A 26,760-nucleotide genomic window follows, 5' to 3' on the forward strand; every position below is an offset into this window, starting at 1 on the left:
CCCTGTGCTGTCCTCAGATCCGCCTGATTGTATTTCAGATCTCGCCTCGGTCGTCCAGGCGGGTCGCTGGGAGCAAGGGCGCGCGAATATTGGTTGAAGGTCCCTGGTCCCCTTAGTCTGGGCCATGTCTGACGGTCCCGCTCAGGAGGGAGACTGCTGCCGGCGGCGAAGCTGCGCGCAGGTAGGGGCGGGGCCGCCAGTGCCTTTTATTCCGAAGAGGCGAGGCGATGGGGGGGACGCGGCGGAGGCTTCCGGGCGGCTGGGGCGCAATCCCCACGCGACCCCCGCGCGCTGCAGCCCACGCTCTACCGGGCGACCTGCAGGCTCGCGCCGCGCCCGTGGCTGGGCTGTGTCCCACAGCGGGAGCTGGGCACCTGAAACGTTAAGGAAAGGAAAAATAACGGAGGAGAGCCTTCAGTGTGTGTTTCAAAGCAGCTTATCATTATCATCAGGAAGACAGGCCAGTCGAGGAAACTTGCAGCCCTGAAGTGAACTGGAGCAAAGACTGAGCTCTCTGGCGTCCCTGTGCGCCATGGCGACCAGCCCGATGTTCCCAAAGCACGCCCTAGGGCCTAGGCACACGGGGAACCTTCGCCTGGACTGGAGCTGTGCCTCAGTAGCCAGCACCTTCCCTCTGAGCAGTTTTTCTGCCTCAGTTTAGACTCGCAGCGGTTCTCAACCTGTGCATCGCGACCCCTATGGGGGTCGGACGACCCTTTCATAGGGGTCGCCTAAGACCATCGGAAAAAACATATAATTACATATTGTTTTTGTGATTAATCACTATGCTTTAATTATGTTTAATTTGTAACAATGAAAATACATCCTGCATATCAGATATTTACATTACGATTCATAACAGTAGCAAAATTACAGTTATGAAGTAGCAACGAAAATAATTTTATGGTTGAGGGGGTCAGCACAACATGAGGACCTGTATTAAAAGGTCTCGGCATTAGAAAGGTTGAGAACCACTGGTTTAGAGTGATGATGGGATGGCCATAGACACGATTCTTCCCTAAATGAGGTCAAAGGAAAAATCCACCCTGGGCCTGTGTATGCTTTTCATTTACTTAGACACACGCAACAGTTTTATGAAGCACCTATGTGCTCATTGGTGCAGTGATGATTAAGACAGATGGCCTAGGGCTGTGGTCGGCAAACTGCGGCTCACGAGCCACATGCGGCTCTTTGGCCCCTTGAGGGTGGCTCTTCCTAAGCCTTAGGAGTACCCTAATTAAGTTAATAACAGTGTACCTACCTATATAGTTTAAGTTTAAAAAATTTGGCTCTCAAAAGAAATTTCAATCATTGTACTATTGATATTAGGCTCTGTTGACTAATGAGTTTACCAACCACTGGCCTAAGGTGTAGGAATACCAGGCAAATAAACAACTTCCATACATTGTGAGAAACCTTGCTTATGAAGCAGAGATCAAATTAGCCCCCCTTTCTCTCCCCCATTATTCTTTCTTAAGGCTGAAGGTCCCAATTAAAAAGTAATAACCAGCCAGAGAGTTTGTGAAATACTTGGGGAGGTGAGATTTTCCTCTACCCTTCTAGGTTCTTTTGGCTGGTCCTATAATTAAATTAACATGAGACAGATTAATAAGAGAAAATAACCAAATTAAATTACGCAGTACATAAGGGAACCCCATATACATAAGAGCCAGAGCACCTCCCCCACCATACACGAGAGGTTCAGAGACAGAAAGGTAAAATGAGGCAGAGATGACTTTCTGAGTTGAGGTAAGATGCCATGGAGCTTCAGAGTGTAGAGGAAGGTCATTCTTAGAATAAGAAGAGCAGATGTTAAGTACAGTGGGGCCTTGATTTACGAGTTTAATTCGTTCCGAGACTGAGCTCGTTAAGGAGCTCATAAACTCAAATTACTCTGTCAACTCAATGCAAAAAATCAGCCAAGAGACAGCTGGTATCTCAAAAAACTCGTTAGCCGGGACACTCGTAAGTCAAGGCCCCACTGTAATTAGAAGCTTACCCTGCCTTATAAACAGGTCATGAAAAGTTATTTCTGGTAATAACGCTTATGGGTAAGGCCCCAACTTTAAATTCTCTAAGGGAGAAATAAATGTTTCTCTTGAGTCTGCAGGGTCTCGATTGGCTTCCGCTCAAAATTATTCTGGTGCCAACGTGGCACATCTTGGGGAGGCCTGTTCTGAACCCCTGACGTTTCTCTCCAGGTATTCTGATGTCCTACTGCTAGCCTCTGAGCACCTCAGGCGGGCCTCTGGGGAGCTTCCTCTCACGTCCCCCTAAGTGGCTACCCCCAAACCTCACCATCTATCCTCATCCTCTGCCCCAAGCCTGTTTCACAAATGACCCTGAGTTTTCTTCAGTGTTCTCACCCAAAGTTAATCCTTTCTTTTTAACTTCTAAAATACCTTCCAAGTCCATCTCCACCATCACTTCCTTGCAATTTCCTTTACAAACTCTTTCCACGGCTTCCTTACTGGTCTGGTCTCTTGCTTCCTTGGTCACCACCTTCATCCTCTTCTTTCCACTGATGTTGTATCGTAAATCAGCGAGTGAGACACAGACGCCTTAATGAGCCAACTGATTAGGAGGGAGGTGTTTCTTCCAAATCTCTGAGCGAAGTCACACAGGAAGTTTCCTGCATTTATATCTTTTGAGCTTCTTTGCAGATTTTACAAAGAGCTCTGTGTGAGTTATTGTTACAGGCAGTTGGTAATCTTGGATGCATAAAGAACAAACATTTGGCATAAGAATATGGGAATTATTATCAGTATTAGTCCATTACATTAGATGGCTAGCTTGCAAGGTCAGACAGTTAAGTTTTTATCTTTTTCTGTTATTCAAACTAAAACAGTTATTTCATAGAATAAGAGACTGTCTGAAAATGACAGAGTTTACAGAACAAGGGACTATCTAACAATAGCAGAGAATTTCAAACAGCAGTTTTTATACAAGATGGAGGTTACTATGCTTCACTGCCACTGTAGAAATGTTGCCAACCCAAGATCTGGTCAGGGCCTCTATCTAAAACTGCTCAGTGGTTTTCACGTACCTATAACATAAAGTCCAAACTCCTGTGCATCTGCCTCCCTCTCCCCTCCATTCCATAGAACCTAATTTAGAACCAGTTCCAACTACTGGAGTTCTCTCTGACTGAAATGCCCTTTCTCTCTACCTACCCAGCTTATTCCCAGTCCATTAAGACTTAGCACACCCATCCCCTCCTGTATGAAGCTTTTCCTAACTACTGCTCCCTCCCACCCAGAGCTTTCTGCTCCCGCAATGCCCAGGACCAGCTTGTATTGTATGTTGCTTTGTCACTTCATAACTGTTAACTTCTTTACCAGATTGTGAGTTCCTCAAGGGTAAGAATTTTATTTTCCTCGTATTCATTTCTTTGGGGCCTTCCGTAAAAGTTGCTGGATGAATGAATGAATGAATGAATGAGAGGGCTCCATAATTAATACCAAAAGAAAGGTACATAGAGCAAATGCTGTGTCACAGAGTCCAAGGAAGGAGTGATCCTTGCTACCATGAGAGAAGGAATATAGGTGAAGTGGGTAGGGGGCCTGGTGTAAAGGCTGACAAGCAGGAATCTGGCAGTTAGAGCTGGGATTATTAGGGATCCAGCATAAGCAATAACAGTGCAAAGACAAAGTATTCTTGGCTGGCAAGAAAATGTCTTAGTTACCTATTGCTGCATAACAAGTATCCCAGAACTTAAGCTTAAAACACAAACATTGGGTGTCCCAATTTCTGAGGCTTAGGAATCCAGGAGAGTTTAGTTTGAGGTTCTGGCTCAGGGTCTGTCATGAGTTGAGAGCCAGGCTGTCGGCTGGAGCTACAGTTGATCTCAAGACTTGACTTCAGCTAGAGTGAGTGTCCAAGCCCCTCATGTAGTTGTTGGCAGGCCTCTGTTCCTCACTGATTTTTGACCACAGGTCTCAGTTCTTCACCACGTGGCCTTTGCATAGTCTGTCTGAGTATCTCGAGCACCAAGTGAACTGAAGGAGAGAGGACAACCAAGATGGAAGCTATAGTCTTATAGCCTAATCCCAAGTGATATAGTACCATTCGGCAGTAGTCTGTTGGGCATACAGACCAACCCTGGTACAGTGTAGGAGAGGAACTATATACCATGGTGTGAACACCAGGGGGTCTTTAAGAGCCTTCCTGATGGTTGACATCCACAGCTAGGTTGAATAAGACTGGGAGATTTATGGAAAAAAAGTGGAAATATTTGAAAAGTTAAATTAGGGCAAGAAAGCAGAAGGACTTAGACTAAAAAGGTAGTGTTTTGCCATTTGATGATGTAAGGAGCGGAGTTCAATGATCAAAATAGTTTATTATTTTAGTACTAATAGTAGAGTGAAGGGTAAGCTGGAGAAGGAGAAATCGTAGGCAAGGAGACCAAATAGGAAAAGATCATCTTAATCCTCCCCAGATATCAGTCTCTGAAAGAATTTTTACTCAACTGCTCCAAAATAAGGACATTGAAAGAGTGAAGTTCACAAAATTAATTGCATTTCATTTCAAGGATTGGCTTTCATTCTGAGATTATCCTTTCTACTTTTCTTATGTTAAAAATGTACTTTATTACCCCAGCTGGTTTGGCTCAGTGGATAGAGCGTCTGCCTGTGGACTGGAGGGTCCCAGGTTTGACTCTGGTCAAGGGCACATGCCGGGTTGCGGGCCCGATCCCTAGTAGGGGACGTGCAGGAGGCAGCCAATCAGTGATTCTCTCTCATCATTGACGTTTCTATCTCTCTCTCCCTCTCCCTTCCTCCCTGAAATCAATAAAAATACATTTTAAAAAATGTACTTTATTTTTGAAAGAAGGTGATAGTAATTGTTAAGTATAATTAATGCTATCACTTGGCAACCTTATCTCAGTCCCTAAAATTTAAAAATACAACTACTGATCTTGAACCTCACTAGTCTGAGAATCACTGGTCCAAATTATTAATATAAAAAAACTGATACACAGAAAGGGTCACTGACTTGCCTTAGGGTCTTCTGATTTCTAGTTAGGGCTTGTCTAATGTGAAGAAGAGTTTTTAAGTGTGGCAACGGGCTTTGAGTGAAGGTGATGTTGCAAAGAAAACCAATATGCACATAGAGGACAATGAAACAAATGTGCAGAAAGCAGCAAAAACCAGAGACAAACAATGCTGACAGTTTTGCTCTATCTGCATCCAGTCCCTTCCTGAGGCCAGTGTCAGGAAAAATTGTGAAAGACTGAAATGAGCAAAAGAGATCGCTAGCTGACTTGGGGCCATCTTTGAGCTATTTTACAACTCTGAATTGTAGATTACTGACAGCAGTGCAGATGATTATTGTTCATAGAGATGAAAGTTGAATTGTGATAGCAGTTGTGACATCTTTCTGGTTCCCTCATTAATTGATGAGTTAAATAATATCCTTAACACAGGTTTATTTTACATTTGTATTAGAGTCCCCAAGAAAACCTGTCTGAGCAATACAAGCCTCTACTATGCTGAGATTGAAACAAAAAGTAGAGGAAGGGATTAGAGCCATGGTTGGCTGTCAGGTATCTCAGTGACAATTGAGGCTGATTTCCTTAAAAAGCTAGATTGAAAAATTGGAAAAAGAAAATACTGATTCAGAAACCTTAGACTTTAATGTCTTTAATATATACAAAACACTGTATACTGGTAAATGTTCCTCCCTCGCTTAGAGTAGGACCTCTACTATAAGCAGTTGATTGTAATCCATCTTAAGATATGTCCTTCTAAATTCTTATTCTACTTGAAAACCAGATGTAACAATAATAGACAAGTTATGTCATTGACATTCAGAGGAAAACTAAATACTAAATCTTTCCTTTCTGTCAATTCTTGTTAAAAATATATATTGTGATTTTTACTTTGGACAACTTAAATGATTGCATTTTTACCAAATATGTCTCTGTTGGTTCCCCCTGCTAAGTGCTTATTCTTCTTGAAATTGTAATTTTGTGGGTTTGAACGATTAAATGAAATTTCATTAACAACAGCTGGCTTCTCATTGTTATTCCTGTAGAACGAAGCTGGCTAATTGCTATAATACCTCAGTACTGGAAAAGACAAAAGGGCAAAGGGAGACCCTTAATAACAGACCATTTTCTATAATGTTTGTAACTTGCTGTGAAAATGGGTGGTTCTAAGGATTGGAAAACTACAGGAGTCTTCTCATTAGCTGTACTTTACTATATAATTAAAATAACATTTGTATCTCTAAAAAAGGAAATAGCAAATTATACAGGGTATGGATAACTTGGCTAGATTTAGTAAGGACAGATGTAAAAAAAACCACCATCGCTTGACTATTCATTTTAATTCAAGAATTTTTAACTCATTAAAATGGGAAGGAAACTAACATTGACTGTCACATATTGTGCTGGGTGCTTTATATTCATTTGATCTCATTTTAACTCTCACAATGTTCTCGTTTTATGGATCAGTAAACTGAAACTCAAAGTCATGTAAGCATAAAATTATGTAAGGTGGATTTGAATGTATGTCCATTTACTCCTAAGACATATGTTGGATCAGAACTTAAAAGAATGTCAGTATTCCCATGTTCTTAATTTTATATTTTGAATCTATTCCATCAAATTATCATCCTATATAATAAAAGGCTAATATGCAAATCAACCAAACGTCAGACCGACTGATTGCTATGACACGCACTGACCACCAGGGGGCAGACACTTAACACATGGGCTGCCCCTTGGTGGTCAGTGCACTCCACAGGGGGAGCGCCACTCAGCCAGAAGCCAGGCGCATGGCTGGCAAGCAGAGCAGCGGTGGCAGGAGCCTCTCCAGCCTCAGTGGCAGTGCTAAGTATGTCCCCTGAGGGCTCCTGGACTTGTGAGAGGGCACAGGCCGAGCTGAGGGGCCCCCCACCCCCCGCAACCAGTGCATGAATTTTCGTGCACCAGGCCTCTAGTTTATAATACTTACCTAAAATAAAATGTGTATATCTAATATTAAAAGGTGAGTGTGAAAAACTATGATTTCAGAAATCCAGTTAAGTAGCTGAAAATTCAGTCTGTTCAACAATAATTTGGATTCAAAGATGTTTTCATCCTTTTTACCCAGTACCAAGATTTTGTAGGCAAGCTTCCTAGCTGTGCTTTGCTGCTCAGTGGGTCTATTTTAGATAGAGGGAATAACCCCTTGGAGTCTCTTGTGTATATAGCAATTTTCTGTTAGATGCCGAATTTTGGGCATGCCCTAGGTTTTATCCGTTTCTAGCAGTTTGCTTAGCTATCAAAATTGAAGCTCAAGGTCACCAGAGTTTTGCAAATACCTTCAGGGAAATAATGGCTTTGGAACTCACTTTCCTTTCAGGTAGACTTACTGTTATTTCTTTCTTTTTTTTAATATATTTTTTATTGATTTGAGAGAGAAAGAAGAAACATTGATTGGCTTCCTCCTGCATCTATCGCCCCTACTGGGGATCAAGCCTGCAACCTGGGCATGGGTCCTGACCAGGAATCGAAATGGTGACCTCTCAGTGCACAGGACATTGCCCAACCAACTGAGCCACACCAGCCAGGGTATTCTCATTTCTTTTATGGCCTCTACTAGTATGAGACCTTACTTTTTTGACAGCTCAACAATTTATTTTGAAATATTTTAAAAAATAATTTATGCAGCATTTTAGTTGTTTTCAAAGTTAAGGCTGTATATCATGCTGCCAAAAATGGGATTCATTGTATTTCTTTATTTTTGTTTCATTAATTTTAACTTTTAAAAACAGGGGGAAACATTGGTGTGCTTTTCCCTAAAAAAGCAATTATTAGACTTATATAAAAATAAGGCTCTTATTTTAACTAGACTTATTGTGCTGATTATTTCACAGTATATAGAAATATCAAGTAATTATGTTATACACTGGAAACTAATGTGTTGTATATCAGTTATACCTCAATAAAAATAAATAAATAAGGCTCAGTCATCCCAATTGAACATATATATTTTCCTGAGCACACCTATCTTCATAGAAATGTGATTGTTTCTGAGTAAATGGTTTCTATGTTATTTTCTTGACTTTATATTTCATAATGAGTATATATTGTTTTTATACTAAGAGAAAATAATATAGTCAATAAAAAAATTGAACCAACACACAGAATATGAACATATAGCTGTTATAGTATATCCTATATATAGGGCCTTCCTGAATTGCTTTGTGTAAAGAAATTCGCTAGATGACAAGCATGTTCCTTTCAACACTAGATTTTTTTTAATTTCAGCCATCTCAATAGACACTTCGTAATATACTGTATACTGGACATTTCCCCACTTTGTTCTTGCAGCCTGTTTCAGTAATGGACTGTAGGCCTTATTCTGAATAATTCCAAATAATATAATAGATCCACTTTCTGAAAACTAAAAACAAAGCATGTTTTATAATAGTTTTCTCTCTGATAGTTCCCTCTCTGTGGTAGATTTTTCTTAAACTTCCTTAAATTGGCTTATTAATAGAGATACCAGCTACAATAGTGACTTGATAAAATAATGTCTATTTGAAAAATCATGTTCCTCTTTTTAAGGACAAGGAACACCCAAGATACCTGATCCCAGAGCTGTGCAAACAGTTTTACCATTTGGGCTGGGTCACTGGGACTGGAGGAGGAATTAGCTTGAAGCATGGGTAAGTTTTCGGCTGGTTTCATTTCTGGGAATTCCTCGTAGAAGTAGACCATGGGGAGCCTAATGCACATATGTCCAAAGAACAACTGATGCAGTTTTATGTGACACTGAAGGTATTTCATTTCCACCTGGAGAAGTAGATATTTGCGTAACAGAATGGAACAAGTATGCCCAGGTTGTAATATAATAAATACCTAAGGATTTGGGAACACAGTTTCTAACCAGAATAATCTGGTCCTCGGTGTTTGGAGTACCAACCGTAAATGCCATGCTGCCAGGTATGTTCCTATGTCTGGAATTGCCAGGGTAGACAGGATGTGTCTTAAAGGTCCAGATACATATTTTAAAGCCACTTAAATACAGATTACTAACTCGAAATCCTGAAAATTACATGTTATTGAGTCAAAAGAAAGGCAATATGCCTTTCCAAGCACATGTATCATTATTAATGGAGGTAGCACCTGATGGTCCATGAGGCGCAGGACAAAACAAGAGCTTCTGAACCAGAAACAGGAGGAATGAATATTTTATAATACTTCATTCGATTATTCAGTGTCTTTCCTCCAAGAGGATGAAGAAATAAGCAACTTACTGACAATGAAAAGAGAGGTTAAGGAATCTCATTCTCTCAAGTGTTTTTTCTCCTGAAATGGTTAAGAATATTATTGTCTGGAGGCTGACTGTTAAACTGAGTAACTTGATTTATTTTTTTACCATAATTCACTTACTTTAACAAAATTGGATTACTACAACATTTATATGATATTGAGTATATATAGCATTACTAGGAGACTGTGTTGTGTGAAAGAAATGAGATGTAAAATATAGTCAAGACATTTGGAACAAAAGGGATTTTATGGCACACTGCAAGATGAGATGATGCCATTGTAATTCATCTGATTCAAATTACCGAGGAGCTCATGAAATAGTAATTGAAGTGTGGGAAGTAACAGCAGGGGTCTTAGTCAACAGTTCTGTGTGGGGGACGCACTCGGTCCGGGAAGGTCACATTCCGTGTGGCGCATCGAACATTCATCTATGCCTCTTTCCTTACCATCAACCCAGTACCAATGTGTCAAGTCAGCATTGGGCAGGCTTTTGGGTTCTTTTGCCAAAACTTTTGAGATGACCTGATTCTAGCAAAGTCCTATGAAAACAACATTTGTTCTTATTTCATGCAGTTAGGAGTTGAGTCCTAGCATTGGTTTCTCAGCTGTATTATTCTAAGCATTGCCCTTAGTTAACTACTTTTTATTTGTATAGGCAGAAGTAGTTTGTGTTCATGGTAATATTTGTTCATGGGCATAGAACAAAATAGAGCTTTCTACCAAACTGAGCTAAAATAACCATTTTTAACTGGCTCTTTAGAAAAAAGAAAGAAAGAAAAGTTAAAAATAGAATGCAGATAAAGGGTCACTGCAAATCTAAAGAGGGTTTTAAAAATATATACCTGTATATATTAAAAAGCCTAAGTGACCATTCGACTGGTAGCTATGACGCACACTGACCACCAGGGGGCAGACACTCAACTCGTAGGCATGGAAACATGGAACAGACTGATGAATCTCAGAGGGAAGAGGGAAGGGGGAAGGCAGGAAGAGATTAACCAAAGATCTTATATGCATACTAGAGGCCTGGTGCACGGATTCGTGCATCAGTGGGGTCCCTTGGCCTGGCCTGCGGGGATTGGACTGAATCTGTGCACTGGGCCTCTGACATCCCCCAAGGGGTCCCAGATTGCGAGATGGCACAGGTCAGGCCGAGGGACACCACCAGTGCACGAATCTGTGCACCGGGCCTCTAGTATAGACATAAAAGACTATGTTCTTCCTAGAAGAATTTTACTAATCCATATACTGAGTTGTGTTCTCACCCTAAAATACTCACATCTTTTAAAAATTCAGTGGCTTTTATAGCACTACAGTCTATTTGTAGGAAAGTTGCGTCGTGAAAATTTGTCTTAGATTCTTAATGGCTGAGGAGCTCCTCCTGGGGTTCGTAAGTGGAAACAGCCACAATTTTCTGGCCCTGTATTTGGAATCTTATTAAATTTGTGCCTTACATAGTAAAATAAGTAATTTGTACTAAAAATATTCCATTTTTTCCTGATACTTAAATGACTTCAGAAGCCCACATCAACTACTTTGTCAGCAATATTATTCTCATGTTATTAGGGAAAGTTTGGTTTTCTTTGTCTGATGCTTAGGAATGAAATACACACCCAATAGATTATGTTTCTACAAAAATACTGACAATAAGCTCTTTAGGAATATAAAATTATTTACTGATTCCAAGGTTTGGCTGATACTATTCCAGATTATGCTACTGATGTGTGATACCAAAAGATGTATGTAAAAGAGCTTAAGACACATATAAGAATTAAATCAGAAGGAGGAAATGGAGGACCAAGAAAATGACAGTGAGCAAGGTAATCCTAAGATACTCAGAAGCCATTGTGTTTAGGTTGGGTCCTACCATTCACATTTAGCATTTCCTGTTTTCTCGGCTGTAATATTATATGTCAGAGATACTAATCCTGTTGCATGCTATTAGACTTAAAGTTGATAAACCCATATATGGACAAAATAATTAAGGCATAGTAAGATTCAAATGACTAGACAATAAATAAAAATAGATGTATTATGGACTCTCGAGTTTTGTCTGTCTGCTTTACACTTAAGAAAGAGCAGGGAGTTTAGAGAAGTAAATTCCAAAACTTAATACCTTGAAATTCAAAATGCTTTTTGTTTGTGGCTTACAGCACCAGGTAAATACTTCACTTTTAGTCTTTGGCATATTTCCCTCCTAAGATAAAAGCTCTGTCATCTTTGCATTTTTATCCAGATATCTCCTTTGTAGGTGTAAAAATATTTTTTTCTAAAATCTATTTACCTAATCTTTTAATGAACAATGTTGACCAAAGTCTAAACTAATTTCCTTTTTACAAAGGCAGTACTGAAAACAGGCTTGGTGTACCAAATCACTTGAATAAACAGGATAAATACCCTGGGTTTTCCTACTTTGTGGATGGGTTTTATTTACCAGCAGACTGTTTTGTACTTTACTTGGCTCTGTTCCCAGGACTGCCTAAGTTTCTCCCACATAAGAAGACCTGCCAGTCCACTTCCCACTGGGGGTCATTGGACTCCATACCACGCATGATTCTAGAGTTTCTTCCATGTGACACAGGACAAAATATTTGGATCCCTGGTAGTTGTAAAGGGCCCCATTTAACTCTGTCACCCCCTGCCCACTCCCACTAGTTCTACAGCAGGGATAGGGGCGGTCCTTTCTTCTGCCAAGGGCCATTTGGATATTTATGACATCATTTGCAGGCCATACAAAATTATCTACTTAAAAACTAGCCTACTATACTTGGTCAAACATTTAATTAACTCACCCCTCATGCCTTGGCAGGGCCAAACCAAATGATTTCCCGGGCTCTCTAAGGCCCGCGGGCTGGATGTTCCCCACCCCTGCTCTAGAGCAGTGGTCGCCAACCGGTGGTCCGCAGACCACTGGTGGTCCATGAGGTCCGGAAGATCGGCGACCGCTGGTTTAAGGAAACCTTTGGAACAGCGGTCGCCAACCGCCAACCACTGGTCCCAGTGGTCCTCGAGGTCCGAAAGGTTGGCGACCGCTGCTCTAGAGGAATGGCACTCTATGGTTCTCTTATGCAATGAAGCTCTAAAGCACTAGCTACTTGGTGAAAACAGATGTTTGAATGTGCTTTGGATTTCACTGCCATGATCAAACCAGGGCTTTATTTCCTAGACCTTAATTTACCAGTGGGCCATTAAAAAACCTTTCATTTCCTTACATCTTCATCAGTCCCAAGTCTATAGGTTTACTAGTGACCCCAACTTTGACAGCTGGATTCAATAGAGGCTGTCGTCCTCATTTTCACTATGAAACAGTATTTATTCAGTGTCCATGCTTCAGGGGCAGAAGCTAGAGGAGCCGTTTGAAATGAATAAAACTAAAAAAAAAAAGACCGTACCCTTTTATGTAATGATGTTTACTTTGAATTTATATTAGTTCATGCAAACACTCCACCCATGCTTTTGTTCCGGCCCTCCGGTCCAGTTTAAGAACCCATTGTGGCCCTCGAGTCAAAAAGTTTGCCCACCCCTGAGCTAGAACATGCATGTGTTTCCTTCGCTTGTATGTCTGGCCACTCTGATACCCTCTGGAAGCCACTGAAACTGATAAATGAGCCAAAGGATCTTTCTTGAGTGGGGGAGAGAATTTAGAGAAGACTTTGAGATTAATTTCCAAATCAAATTTGAGAGCACCTTGTGAAGGATAGGGTATAGCACAACATCCTATAACAGAGCGATCTCCAGATGTAGCCATGCCTTTTACACTTGTAACTTTTGCACTTGTTTTAGCTTTTATTTCCAAATATTTTCTTAAGGTAGATGTGTTTTTCAAACAGGAAGCATACTGTTCCACCCCAAAAGTAGCCTGTTAATGCTGCAGTTTAATAAACTGTAATTTAACGAACTGCCCAGCAGAGGTCTCTGAGCTTCATGTTTTCTAATGAGAGCGTGCCAGAGGGACAGCTGCTCCTAGTGAGCATGTTTCCCCTGATTGGACTTCAGAATAACTGCATTCCACGTATGCTAGGATAAACTCTGCTCATTCATGCTTCAAGATTCAAATTAAGACTTGTGTTTTCAGATTGTATTTCTCCAACCCAGATGAAAGCCTGATTACCAATGATTTTGCCCCATGGAAAGAAATACACATAAAAAATATAGAAGACTAACGCAACTATCAACATTTTACGCTGTCACCAGCATTACAAAAGCATTAAAGTATTTGTATTCTTTCTATATGGCCTATACCATTAATTAAATCAAGCTGCTACTTGTATGACTTCATTTACGCAGAACATTAATGATTGGACTGCAAGGATACGTTTTTCTTTGTGCAAAAGCAGAGCAATAGAGTTAATTAAATACCAATTTCTATATTTTGTGTTACCAGCAATGAAATCTACATTGCTCCTTCAGGAGTGCAAAAGGAACGGATTCAGGTATGGCAAAGGGTTCTTTTTAAACCCAGACGTCTTTTCTTCTCTACTAACTATTGTTTTGTGAAATGGAATTAGTTATAAAAGAAATGTTAGTTTTGAAAGATGGTAATATGATGATAATTTAAATAACTAATCAACAAACATTTGTTGAGTAGCCATTAATTTTTTTTAAGGTCCCAAGTGTCCTCCATGCAATCAGTATGGTTTGAATCCTCATTCAACCTCTAGAGGGCAAAAGTGAATAGCACAATCTTAAGTCATATAATAAAAAGGTATTCTAACTTTGTAGCATTATAACACCATCTTTATCAGGCTAGTAGGATAATCAGGTTGATGGTCTCAAATGTATGAAGCTGATTTCTATTTAATGATGGCAAAGCTATTCCAATTTAAAGTCGTAAAACTTATTTCAAAAGTATTAATGCTAGAATAATACCTAAAATCTATTTAAAACAACCACATAATACTTAACATCTGTCTGTGGCATAATGCTTCATTAATAAAACATTTGTAACAAACCCTGTAGTTTGTAGTTTGTAATACACCTGGAAAATGAAAGTGACAAGTCAGAAATATGCACACATTACTAGGAAATGTCTGTGGCCCTACATAATTCCTTACAACTTTCAGAATAATATACCTTATTGAGATTAACATCTGAGAGTGCCTATTAAGCATCTTGGAATAAGAAAATTTTACTCTGTAGTATTCTTTTTTTTATATTATGAAATTATAACACCCATCTTAGGATAATGGTTTCTTTATATAGTCTCTCTGAAATATAGTTGTGAAATTACAGGGCTAAATTGAGCACCTAAATTGATGAAATGACAGCAACATCATTGCATACATGTTAAATATTCCATATCAGTTTCTTCTTCGGATTTTCAAGGGAGATTTTTTTCTTTTTAGCTTTCTTTAGAATATTTTCATTACTGTAAAATATTTTTTATTCTTAAAATGGGTAAAATTTTTGAGAGAAATTACAATTATATGAATATTTAAAATTATGAGTTGAATATGTGTAATTATATCACTCTGCATGTGAGTGTATACTATATACAGGAATGAGCAAAAGTAGGTTTACATTTATAATACAAAGATAGTACAATAATTAATAAATAATAATACAAGAATAAACTCTTTTTCATATTCACAACTATAAATCTACTTTCCCCCGCCCCTGTATACATAAGAAAGGGGACATTTCTGATGATATTGTGTAAACATTTTTTCTTTTTTGCTCTCTGTAAATAGCCTGAAGACATGTTTGTTTGTGACATCAATGAACGTGACATAAGCGGACCTCCATCATATAAGAATCTAAGAAAAAGCCAGTGTACTCCTCTTTTTATGAATGCTTACACTATGAGAGGTAGGCAGAAATGTATTTGATATAAAGAATATTTCCAGAGTAGGCTCCCCTAAATAATGCCAATTATTGCTGCAGTTAACATTTCTTGGGTATCTACTACATACCCAAACTTTCATGTGTTAACCCCTTCAGTCCTCGCAGCAGCCTATGTGGAAGGTCTATTATTAGTCCATTTTACTGATGAGAAGACAGCTAGTGAGCATTTTGGGTCCAGAATTCCAACCCAGATCTGTGGGACTCTAGTAGATTGTCAAGTTGACTAAAGATTATGTTTGCAATCAGGTTCCCACTCTCAGTTTGGAGTTATACCTCCAGGAACTTGTAGTAGAAGTAAATCTCCTTTTGAAAAATGTACTGTGTGATAAAAATAGGAGTCTTATTTTAATTCCCCAAAGCTGTGATAGAAAACAGCCTATAAAGGTTGAACGTAGAGGACATTGTGAAAATAGGAAATTATGACTGAAGTACTGGCTCAGCCACAGCAGTCAAGTCATAGAACTTTGCTTTAATGAAATCAGCATTGAGTAAGCCACCTTGCTCTCTGTTCCTGAACACTGTCAGCTCTGACTGAGAGGATAGAGCTGAAGGAGTAGCTTCTCACAGCGTGAAGCTTTCCTAGCATAAAAGCTAAATAAACTTACTGACTTTTATAAGATACAAGTCCTTTGTACCTAATTTCATTACATCTACGCCTTAAAGTCAACCCTTATGCTACCAAGGTACGTCCTGTGCTATGAGGCCTAACTTGGTGATCAGGGGTCAGGTGGTCCTGGGTTCAAATTCAAGTGTTTTTCCTACTGTCCATGAACCATGGGCACGTTTTTTAACTTCTCCGAGTTTCCACTGACCATTAAATGGTGACCTCTGTGGTAATTGTGATGATGCGAAGAGATAACATAAAAAGGGGATCCCTAAGTAGGTACCTGGCACATAGGAAGTCCTAAGTAGGTGATAGTAGTATTGCGATCTCCATGATCATTATAGCTGCACTTCAGAGCATCTAAGAGATAGTTCATGGGCACATGTAAAATATAATGAATTGTTCTGAGGCTGGGGAAAGTGTAATTTTTTTTTGCTTTCTGACTCCTCTATTAGTATTTCTATTTTCCTCCCTCCCTCCTACCTTACTACCTGCTGCCACCTTATTCCATACCTAGAACAACAAGTGCATATATAAATGTGCGTTTGTACGTGCGTGTGTGTGTGTGCATGTGTGTATTTTTTCTTAATTTTAAGGTATAATTAAGCTTTCACCTCACATGTGACTTTTCTTTCCTCCCCAGGAGCAGGCGCAGTGATTCACACCCACTCTAAAGCCGCGGTCATGGCCACCCTTCTCTTTCCAGGACAGGAGTTTAAAATTACACATCAAGAGATGATAAAAGGAATAAGGAAGTGTACCTCGGGAGGGTGTTATAGGTATTTTCTTCTCTACTTTTCCTGAAAAAATTTGAAAAGCATTTTTCCTTTTTTTTTTATAAACAGGCTACTGATTTTTTAATGCATTTAATGAGATGTTGTGGAATCTGTGTTCGGTAATACCCCACTTGATATTATACTTCCAGATCTCTTCTTAGTGACACAGATCAGATGCCTCCCCCAACCCCTTTCACTGCAGCCTTGGTAAATGATTAGCAACATGAATAATGAAATGATTGTCAGAGCGAAATGACAAGACCTTGGCTGAGACTTCTGTAGAGATGGAAAGATTATGTCCCTACACTGAAGCACCCAGAGAGCAAGGTATCCCCACCTTCACTATGTCTGCAGGAAGTGTCAGCCCCTGCAAAAGTTTTCACTTCATTTTTATTTGATTTTGTATTTCTAGAATCCTATATAATAAAAGTCTAATATGCTAAGTGTCCAGTCATCCAGTTGGCTATTCAACAAATCAAAGTGTAATATGCTAATGATATGCTAAGACCGCTCAACTGCTTGCTATGACATGCACTGACCTCCAGGGGGCAGACGCTCCGACCAGTAGGTTAGCTTACTGCTGGGGTTCGGCTGATCGGGACTGAGTGAAACAGGCCAGACATGCCCTGGAACCCTCCCACGGTCCGTCCTCGGCTGGCCAACATCCCATGTCCTTCCCCGGCCCCAATTGTGTACTGGTGGGGTCCTTGGATTGGCCTGTGCCCCCTCACAATCTGGAGATCTACTTAATGGAAATAATTATAAAACTTTTATAAATATGAACATACTAGATGCTCAGTGCACAAAATTCCTGCACTCAGGGGTGCAGGCTGGGCTGAGGGGAACCCCCCCCCCCGAGTGCAGGAATTTTGTGCACTGAGCATCTAGTATGTTCATATTTATAAAAGTTTTATAATTATTTCCATTAAGTAGATCTCCATATTTTTATAATTTTTCAGTCTGGAAAGTGGCATAGATAGTATAGAACAAAGGCCTAGATAAAATCATATAAATTCACTAGCCCACAAAAATGTAGTAGTTATTCATACATCTAGAATATAGTGACATGAGGAAACATGTTCTTGGGGCTTGGGTACAAGCTCAGAATTTTATTTGAATGTATCGGCATCCTTACTCCTGAGTCTTCATTTCCTAAAGGGCCTTGTTTAGGGAAAAGGGGTGCCAGTTTTTATAAAATGTCCTTACAGCAATATCTTATTGTTGCTGCATGTAATAGAAAGTACATGTTTAAACTAGTGTGCTGAGAAATTAATTTTATTTGATTGTAGTTAATATTTATTGTGTGCCTAGAGCATTCCTCAGCACCATGAAATACCTATTTACAAAAGTTAAATATTTATATTATGAAAGTATACATACTAAAGAAAGTATAGCTGCCTTTTCCATATCTGAGTCTTGAAGGAAAGGCATTATGTGTGATATCAATTTCATCAGTATTTGGTTGCTTTGGTGAAGGAATAAAAATAAAAGAACATGAAAGGGTGGGTAGAGGAACAGAACACAAGAGAGAGCTTTTGAATTCTGTGAGAGAAAAAAGACATGAGTTTTTTTAAAAGATGCCATGTCTTATGTATTGTAACATACACATTTAGTATGTTCTTGTGAATGTTTCAGAATTTAAAGAATACAATTGTTTTTGAGACGTCCTTTGTGATTTTTATGTGAGCCTGGCTGGGAAATCAGTAACATAGTCATTATTGCAGCTCAAGGGGGAGTGATAGTTTATCAGAGTTTGGGGAGAATCCTGAGAGTCCAGTTTTCCAAAGAAGGAGCAAAGGAACATGGATGAAGAAAGAAAGGAGGATTCTGATATTCTCTACTCTATTTTTAAAAGTCCATCTTGAGAAAAAAAAATTTCACATATCCAGCTCTTATCAGGGGAGGTTACCATATTCTGTATAATAAAAGCCTTATATGCTAAGCGTCCAGTTGTCCATTCAACCAATTAAAGCGTAATATGCTAATGATATATACTAAGGCTGCTCAACTGCTCGCTATGACATGCACTGACCACCAGGGGGCAGACACTCCAACTGGTAAGTTAGCTTGCTGTTGGGGTTTGGCTGATCGGGACTAAGCTAGGTGGGCCGGACATGCCCTGGAGCCCTCCCGCGGTTCCTCCCCAGCTGGCCAACCTCCTGCATCCGTCCCTGGCCCCAATCATGCACCGGTGGGGTCCCTTGGCCTGGCCTGCACCCTCTCGTAATCCGGAACCCCTTGGGGGATGTTGGAGAGCCATTTTCGGCCTGATCCCGCTCAACGCAGGAGCTTCTCCCTGGTGGCCAGTGCGCTCCCACAGGGGGAGCGCTGCTCAGCCAGAAGCTGGGCTCACAGCTGGCAAGTGCGGTGGCAGTGGTGGGAGCTTCTCCCGCTTCCACGGCAGCACTAAGGATGTCCGACTGGGGAGCAGGCCTAAACTGCCAGTCGGACATCCCCTGAGGGTTCCTGGACTGTGAGAGGGCACAGGCCCCTCACCTCCCCCCCTCTCCCACCACTCCCTCCCCCCCTCCCCCCCAGTGCAGGAATTTCGTGCACCGGGCCTCTAGTTTAAATTGCTTGCCTTTCCTTTTGGAAGCAAATGCATGTATATGGTAGAATGGAAAGAACACAGTTGGGTGATCATGGACTAACCTTGCTCTGTCCCTCATTTAACTGGTAAGGATTTGTGTTCCAGCTTTAAAGTGGGTGGCCTGGTTTGAATTAGCTTTCAGGTCTTCTTTTGCTGTGAAATAATTTTGCCCCTGAAAATATGTCTGACTATTCAGTATATGCTAGAGGAAAATGTAAGCTTGTGGTTTTCCTGGCTAATATTAGGAAAGATTTGGAACTAGGGATTCATTCTTTCCATATTGAAGGATATTTTATAACTACGTCTACTTTACTTAAATGAAGTAACGAGCAACTCCATACTGTTAATAATAATGGTTGGCCAAGTTACACACGACAGCTACTTAGCCTGTGCCTGCCCTAACGTAGCAATTTCTGTTAATGCTGTAGCAGAGCTTTTTGATTAAGTTTAGCCATTACGGAGGGAGTGAAAAAGCAGATGTTCTATTACCAAGGCAAGAGAAATTCATGTAAAAAGGAAACATGTCTGAGTTTCGACTGGTTATAAATGACCTCAGGGATAGGCTTAAACTTTACAGTAATTAAGTTATTTGCTTAAATGTTATTACATGAATAGAAAGAAACACACATTCTAATTTCATTACATGTATGTACTTAATTAAACAAGGTGGAATAAATGAAGTTCTTAAGAATGTTCTGAAATGGTATCAGACCTTTAATAGTGCACTATTTAAGTTTCTTGCTAACCCAGTGCCACAGACCACACCTGTATTTATTGGTCTGAGACACTTCGGGTCCTACAGAGTTAAATAAAATGTTTTGTATCTTTGAAAAATTCCTATTTCATAAGTAGTTCAATTGTTAATCCCTCCTTCAGTTCTGATTCTGAAATCTCTCATTTCCCATTTCCTGTTGAATATATTTTGATTGCCTCTGCTACACGGAAATACTTGTATGATCTTGATAATTTTTTTTGTAAGGTTTTGGTAACCTATACAAATTTCTGCCACTTAGTCTTGGGATTGGAATAATGCCTGCTAAATTCCCAAAGCATCTTTTGATACAGATGTTTGTGCAAGATACAAAGAATTAACATGCAGCATCTTGTTCATAACTTGGAGTAGCTTTCCAGATACAAAGAGGACGTCTAACTGGTTGCTTGAAAAAACTGTAAATTTTACATGTGAATGCTTTTGTTTTAATGGAGGGAAAAACGGCTTGTTTCATCCTGTAGATACGATGATATGTTGGTGGTACCCATTATTGAGAATACGCCTGAGGAGAAGGACCTCAAAGAACGAATGGCTCGTGCAATGAATGAATACCCAGACTCCTCTGCGGTACTGGTCAGACGTCATGGAGTCTATGTCTGGGGAGAAACGTGGGAGAAGGCTAAAACCATGTAAGCATAAATCAGAGAACATTTGGTTCAAGTCACCACACTCTAACTGTGAAAGAGAACAAACTATGTCTTAAGATTTCAAATGAAGTGTGATTTTTTTTATGTGTTATTGGTCAAATTGATTTAAATTTAAATATTTTTTTATCGTTTCTAGATATTTGATTTGCATTGTGTATTCATTTAATAAGGAATATTTATTGGATGAACTATTATTTGGAAAGGCACTATGCACTTTGATACAAAAAAGGAGTCAGATCTTGTTCTTGGAGTTTAAGGCTGGAAGGGAGAACAGAACAAATCCAAGTTATATAATGGTTTGCTACATTTATTTCAAAAAGTGGCACATAGTAACAAACTTAAATTTATATAAGTGGTATATTTAAAATTTCCTTTTATATCCTGAGAATTATTTAATATGGTTGCATGGTTCAAGATTGACCCTTTCCATGTTTTAACAATGGTGGGGGCAAAATAAGAAAAATGTAGCTTTTTGAAACTGAGAGAAATTTCTAACCCAGCTAGGAACAGGGTTAACTTATGGAGAGGAGAAGTGTGATGATTGGGTTTGAATAACTCTGTTTCTCTATCGACCTTAAGTCCTTTTTGCCTTTTCCTTCATAGGTGTGAGTGTTATGACTATTTGTTTGATATCGCCGTATCAATGAAGAAAGTCGGACTGGATCCTACACAGCTTCCAGTTGGAGAAAATGGGATTGTATAAGCCAAATGGACGTTTATATACAGAGACCTTATCTTAACTGTTACTTAAATGAAACCTGACTTTTAAAAAATTGAACCTGCTGTCATTAATTTGCCACTAACTACTGCAGATGACCACCCTGAATATCTTCTGACACTGGATGGTATTTGCTTAAATTCTTGTCATTTTAAATGACAATGCAGTAGAATAAAAATTTTATAATGAATGCCTCTGTTTATTTTTAAATCCATAACAGCAAAATATTTCCCTTTAAATTAATTCCCCTTTTTATATACACTCCCAAAGAATTCCTCTTATTCTTCAAAGTTGCTGGTAATAATAGAATTCATTGGGAAATTTCCACTTAATTATGAGATGAGCACATTGCTTTTGCCAAAACTAGTGGTCAGTTCTCTGTATTTTACTTGACTTTACAGTAGCATGACTAGTGATCACTCCCGCCTGAAACATTTTTCTCTCGGCGTCCATGACACTGTGATTTTCTACTTCCCTCACACATGCTTTGTGGTTCTTGAATTTTTCTCCTTTATCAGATTTCGAAATGTTAGGGGGCCTCAGGGCTCTCTGCCCTTAGCCACGTCTTCATCTACACTCCCCCCCACCCCCCCACCCCCCCCCCCTCACCCCCCACCCCCGGAGGAAATCTTATGCAGTGTCCTAGCTTTAAGTATTATCTATATGCTAATGCCTGGCAGCTTTCAGCCCCGGCCCAGATATCCCTACATTCCAGACTTCTCTCCAACTCCTACTTCTCAGCATTTGGATGCCTAATTGGAATTTTAAACCTGCCAGTGCCTAAAACAATGCTGTTGACTTTTCTTCCCTATAAACCAATAACCTGTCACCTCCAAACCTTTTCTGAATGCAAGTGCCAAAAACCTCTCACAGACCTCTGTTTTGTTCACTATTACTGAGGAAAATCCTGACACATCGTAAGCCACTCAGTAAATTCCTGTCTCCTGGGTTCTTGGTGGAGGGTCTTTTCATCGGAGAAGAATCTCATTTTCCTTGTTTCTAGAATGGAGCTCATGAATGGGATAGCATAGATGAAAGAATATTCATTTAAACACCTTTGTATGTTTCTTCCCTGAAAATGCAGATTTTACAAAAACCTGATTTAAAGGTGGGGGAGGAGGGAATGGCAGGTGGCAGTCTATGTGCTACTTGGGTTTTTATTCAGGAGAAAGTGATCTCCACACTGTGATTGCTGGGAGCTGAGGTCCAAAGGTGAATACAGACACAGCCCTGGGAGGGCTTATTCTCGGTGCCTGGCACATGGTGCTCAGTGTGTGTTTGTGGAAGGGGCAGCGGGCATTCTCCCCATGCCCTTCTGACTGTTGTTCTCTGGGTCAGTCCCCTTCTTTAAATAAGGGGAAATGTTATGAATGGAGGATTAAACTGGTAAGAGATCTAGATCAAACACTTTTATTCCATTAAGTGCAGGACATTCCTCTCTCAGACTGAATAAGGGATTAACATATTTCAGTCAAGAGTTCGTGTCAGTTGTTTCTGAAATGATTTTAGAGCCCTCTGTTCCCTCCCAGGTCTCTTTTTTTGGATGTACTTCAAAATAATATAGTTCCCCAGAGAATGTCCCACGCAACCAGAATGGCAAGGTCGTGACCTTGTAGCGAGTTTTATCTTATATTTCTGTGTGCTCAACGATTTCCCTTTCGGTGAAGAAAACTGAAGCTTTCATCAGCAGTTCTAGTCAGGGGGTCAAATGTGGGACTAGAAACATTTATAGCATTTTTCAAGAAGCAATTCAAATTCTCCCACCATGATGCCGTAAAACATGGCCACGAGAGCGGGAAGTTGGTTTTTATTTCCCTGATCTGTGTTTCTAATCACTGAATCCTCACGTTTTGGATGATAATCACTGAAATAGGAGTCCTTTGTGATTAGAAATTAAAAGCAGTGCTCATCTCTTTTACAGTTCTATTGGTGTGATTTTATTGTTTGAAAGTATAGTTCCTGAAAATTATACCTGACCGAATGCCTATGTATAGTTTTTGTCTGTTTACTTCCTCCTTGTTTAAATTTCTGCAAGGTTTTCATTATCAGACTTCTAGAGGCCAGAAAATAAGCAAGCCAGTTTTTATCATGAATGCTGTATCAGTCTCCTCTATGATGGTTCTTGAAACTTTCTGAGTTAGAAGTAGTTAAAGGTTCAGAGGGTAAAATGAATTTATGTCATTAGATCGGCACCTCGCACAGGCCGGGTGTAATTGTGGTCATCCTAGCATTCTGTTCTTTAGGAGCCCACACACTGTAGTAAAGACCTTTAAAAACAATCCTTTACATCTAATTCTTATAATAACGCTTGAAGGTATTACCCCATTTTCCAGATGAAGAAAAGGAAATTCAGAAGTCATATTACCCAAGTAAAATTTTAAATGTTACCAATGTCACTCAGTGAGCCCTCTGCACTTTCCTGCATTAGCTCAGCTTTACCTCACCAATATGATACTATTTGCTCTAATGGGTGTAAAGAGAATGTCCTCTTAGAGCAGTGGTCGGCAAACTGGGGCTCGCGAGACACATGCGGCTCTTTGGCCCCTTGAGTGTGGCTCTTCCACAAAATACCGACTTCTGCGCATGGGCCATGAAGTTTCAATCGCACTGTACATGCACGCCCGCACGTGGTATTTTGTGGAAGAGCCACACTCAAGGGGCCAAAGAGCCGCATGTGGCCCGCGAGCCTCAGTTTGCCACCCACTGTCTTAGAGCATACGTGGGTTCCGAGACAGGCATTAGGGACTTAGGGCTCCAGCAGAATTTTTGATATGTCCACAAAGAAGCAACTTTGGCTTTACCAAACGAATGTTTCCCAAAATTTCTTTGGAGACCACTTGTTGGTGATATATTAGGTTTCTTTTTATTATTGAACTGTATGATTAATTTTTATTCTTTTAAATATATAGAATTCTGTTATTTTACTTATAATTTTACTAAGTACCTTTTACTTTCCTACTTGATACTATTTTGTTGTTAATCCTCACTCTAGGATATTTTTCCAGAGAGAGTGGAAGGGAAGGGGAGGGACACAGAGAAAGAAACATCAATGTGAGAGAGAAATGTTGATTGGTTGCCTCACACACAAGCCCCGACCAGGGCCGGGGATCGAGCCTGCAACCGAGGTGCCTGTCCTTGACTGGAATCGAACCCGGGACCCTTCAGTATTCGGACCTATTCTCTATCCACTGAGCCAAACCAGTTAGGGCTTGATACTACTTTTTACTACAATGAGGGCCATATCTTTGCAAATAAAACCACGGACTTTCTTTTTATAAACTAGAGGCCCAATGCACGAAATTTGTGCACAGTGGGCAGGGGCCCTCGGCCCACCTGTGCCCTCTTGCAATCTGGGACTCCTCAAGGGATGTCCTACTGGGACCCCTCGGGGGATGTCCAGTTGGGCCTAAACTGGCAGTGAGACATCCCTCTCACAATCCAGGACCCCTTGTTCCTAAATGCCTCCCTGCTTACTCCTTACCGCCCACCTGCTCACTCCTTATAGCTTGGCTTGCTGCTCCTTAGCGCTGCCGTAGAGTCAGGAGAGGCTCCCGCCACCACCGCTGTGCTCGCCAGCCATGAGCCCAGCTTCTGGCTGAGTGGCGCTTCCCCTGTGGGAGCTCACTGACCACAAGGGGGCAGCTTCTGTGTTGAGCGTCTGCTCCCGGGTGGTGAGTGCGTGTCATAGCAACCAGTCATTCTGGTCGTTTCGGTCATTCCGCAATAATGGTTGCTGGACTTTTATATATATAGACTAGAGGCCCGGTGCACAAAAATTTGTGCAGTCTGGGACCCTTCGGGAGATAACGACCTGCTGGCTTAGGCCTGCTCCCAAGGTGGCAGAGGGCAGGCCCAATCCCTAGGTACAGCCCCTGGTCGGTCTCAGAGCAGGGCTGATTGGGGAGTTGGGGCGCCACCCCCTGTCATGCACAGAGCAGGGCGGATTGGGAGGTTGCGATGCCACCCTCAGTCACGCTCAGGGTAGGGCTGATTGGGGGGTTGGGGCACCGCCCCCTGTTACACTCAAGGCAGGGTCGATAGATAGGGAGGTTGCGGCGCCACCCCTGTCAAGCACAGAGCAGGGCCAATCAGGGGGTTGGGGCGCTGCCCCCTGTCATGCACAGAGCAGGGCCCATCAGGGGGTTGAGGAGCTCCCCCCTGTCACTCACAGAGTAGGGCCGATAGAAGAGTTGGGGCACCGCCCCCTGTCACACACAGAGCAGGGCGGATCAGGGGGTTGGGGTGCTGCCACTGTCACACTCAGGGCAGGGCCGATGGGGAAGTTATGGCTCTACCCCATCACACACAGAGCAGGGCCCATGGGGGGGTGGTGCCGCCCTCTATCACCCACAGAGCAGGGCCAATCAGGGGTTTGGGGTGCCGCCACTCTCACACTCAGGGCAGGGCTGATGGGGAGGTTATGGCTCTACCCCATCACACACAGAGCAGGGCCCGTGGGGGAGGGGGGGTGTTCAGGCGCCGCACCCTGTCACACACAGAGCTGCAGGGTGATCAGGGGGTTGGGGAGCTCCCCCCTATCAGGCACAGAGCAGGGCTGATCAGGGGGTTGGGGTGCCTTCCCCTGTCACGCACAGAGCAGGGCAGATAGGGAGGTTGTGGCCCCGCCCCCTGTCACACACAGAGCCGCAGAGCAATCAGGGGATTTGGGCGCTGCCCCCTGTCACGCTGATCCCGGTGCTGGGAGGCCTCTTGGCTCTGCTGATCCCAGTGCTGGGAGGCCATGTGGCTCCGCTGATCCCGGTGCTGGGAGGTATATTACCCTTTTACTATATAGGATAGAGGCCTGGTGCATGGGTGGGGGCCAGCTGGTTTGCCCTGAAGGGTGTCCTGGATCAGGGTGGGGGTCCCCACTGGGGTGCCTGGCCAGCCTGGATGAGAGGATGATGGCTGTTTGCAGCTGGTCACACACACTTCAGGGTGAGGGTCCCCATTGGGGTGCCTGGCCAGTCTGGGTGAGGGGCTGAGGGCTGTTTTCAGGCTGGCAGGTGACTGAAGCTCCCAACTGCTCCTTTTTTTCTTTTCTTTTTTATTCTGGGCCAGCTTTAGCTCTGGCTCCAGCTCTGAGGCCTCTGCTGCTGAAAGCAGGTATCTGGTTTGTTTGGGTTCTACAATCGAAACACTGTATCAACTCCAGCTCTGAGATCCCGACTGGCTGAAAGCAGGTTTCTGGGGTTTTGTTTAGCTTCTATATTTGTAACAATGTTTCAAACTGCAAAATCAGAGGCCGGCAAGGCAGGCGGGGAACATTGGTTTCCTCCGTCACTGAAGCAAGCAAGCCTCATGTTAGCTTCAAGCTGCCTGGCTGCTGGCCGCCATCTTGGCTGGCAGTTAATTTGCATATCACCCTGATTAGCCAATGGGAAGGGTAGCAGATGTACGGCTAATTACCATGTTTCTCTTTTATTAGATAGGATAGTACAGCTGCATCTTAGGTTTGAAAGTTAACCAGTAAAGTATAAATTTTCAATAATCATAAGTACCATAAAAAATTCTTTAAATCACCCATACAGTGCAGTACTATAT

General features: G+C 41.4%; 1 protein-coding gene across 1 annotated transcript; it reads left to right on the forward strand.

Moving 5' to 3' along the window:
- Nucleotides 1-14: 14 nt before the first annotated feature.
- On the forward strand, nucleotides 15-21,406 carry LOC118665145 (APAF1 interacting protein). Its single transcript, XM_036326247.1, has 7 exons — nucleotides 15-181; nucleotides 8,558-8,658; nucleotides 13,650-13,698; nucleotides 14,956-15,073; nucleotides 16,357-16,492; nucleotides 20,313-20,480; nucleotides 21,102-21,406. The coding sequence occupies exons 1-7, from the start codon at nucleotides 125-127 to the stop codon at nucleotides 21,199-21,201; spliced, it is 729 nt and encodes a 242-aa protein (XP_036182140.1). The 5' UTR covers nucleotides 15-124; the 3' UTR covers nucleotides 21,202-21,406.
- Nucleotides 21,407-26,760: the final 5,354 nt, after the last annotated feature.

The sequence above is a fragment of the Myotis myotis genome, unplaced genomic scaffold, assembly GCF_014108235.1.
Source record: "Myotis myotis isolate mMyoMyo1 unplaced genomic scaffold, mMyoMyo1.p scaffold_m19_p_10, whole genome shotgun sequence".
NCBI lineage: Eukaryota > Metazoa > Chordata > Mammalia > Chiroptera > Vespertilionidae > Myotis > Myotis myotis.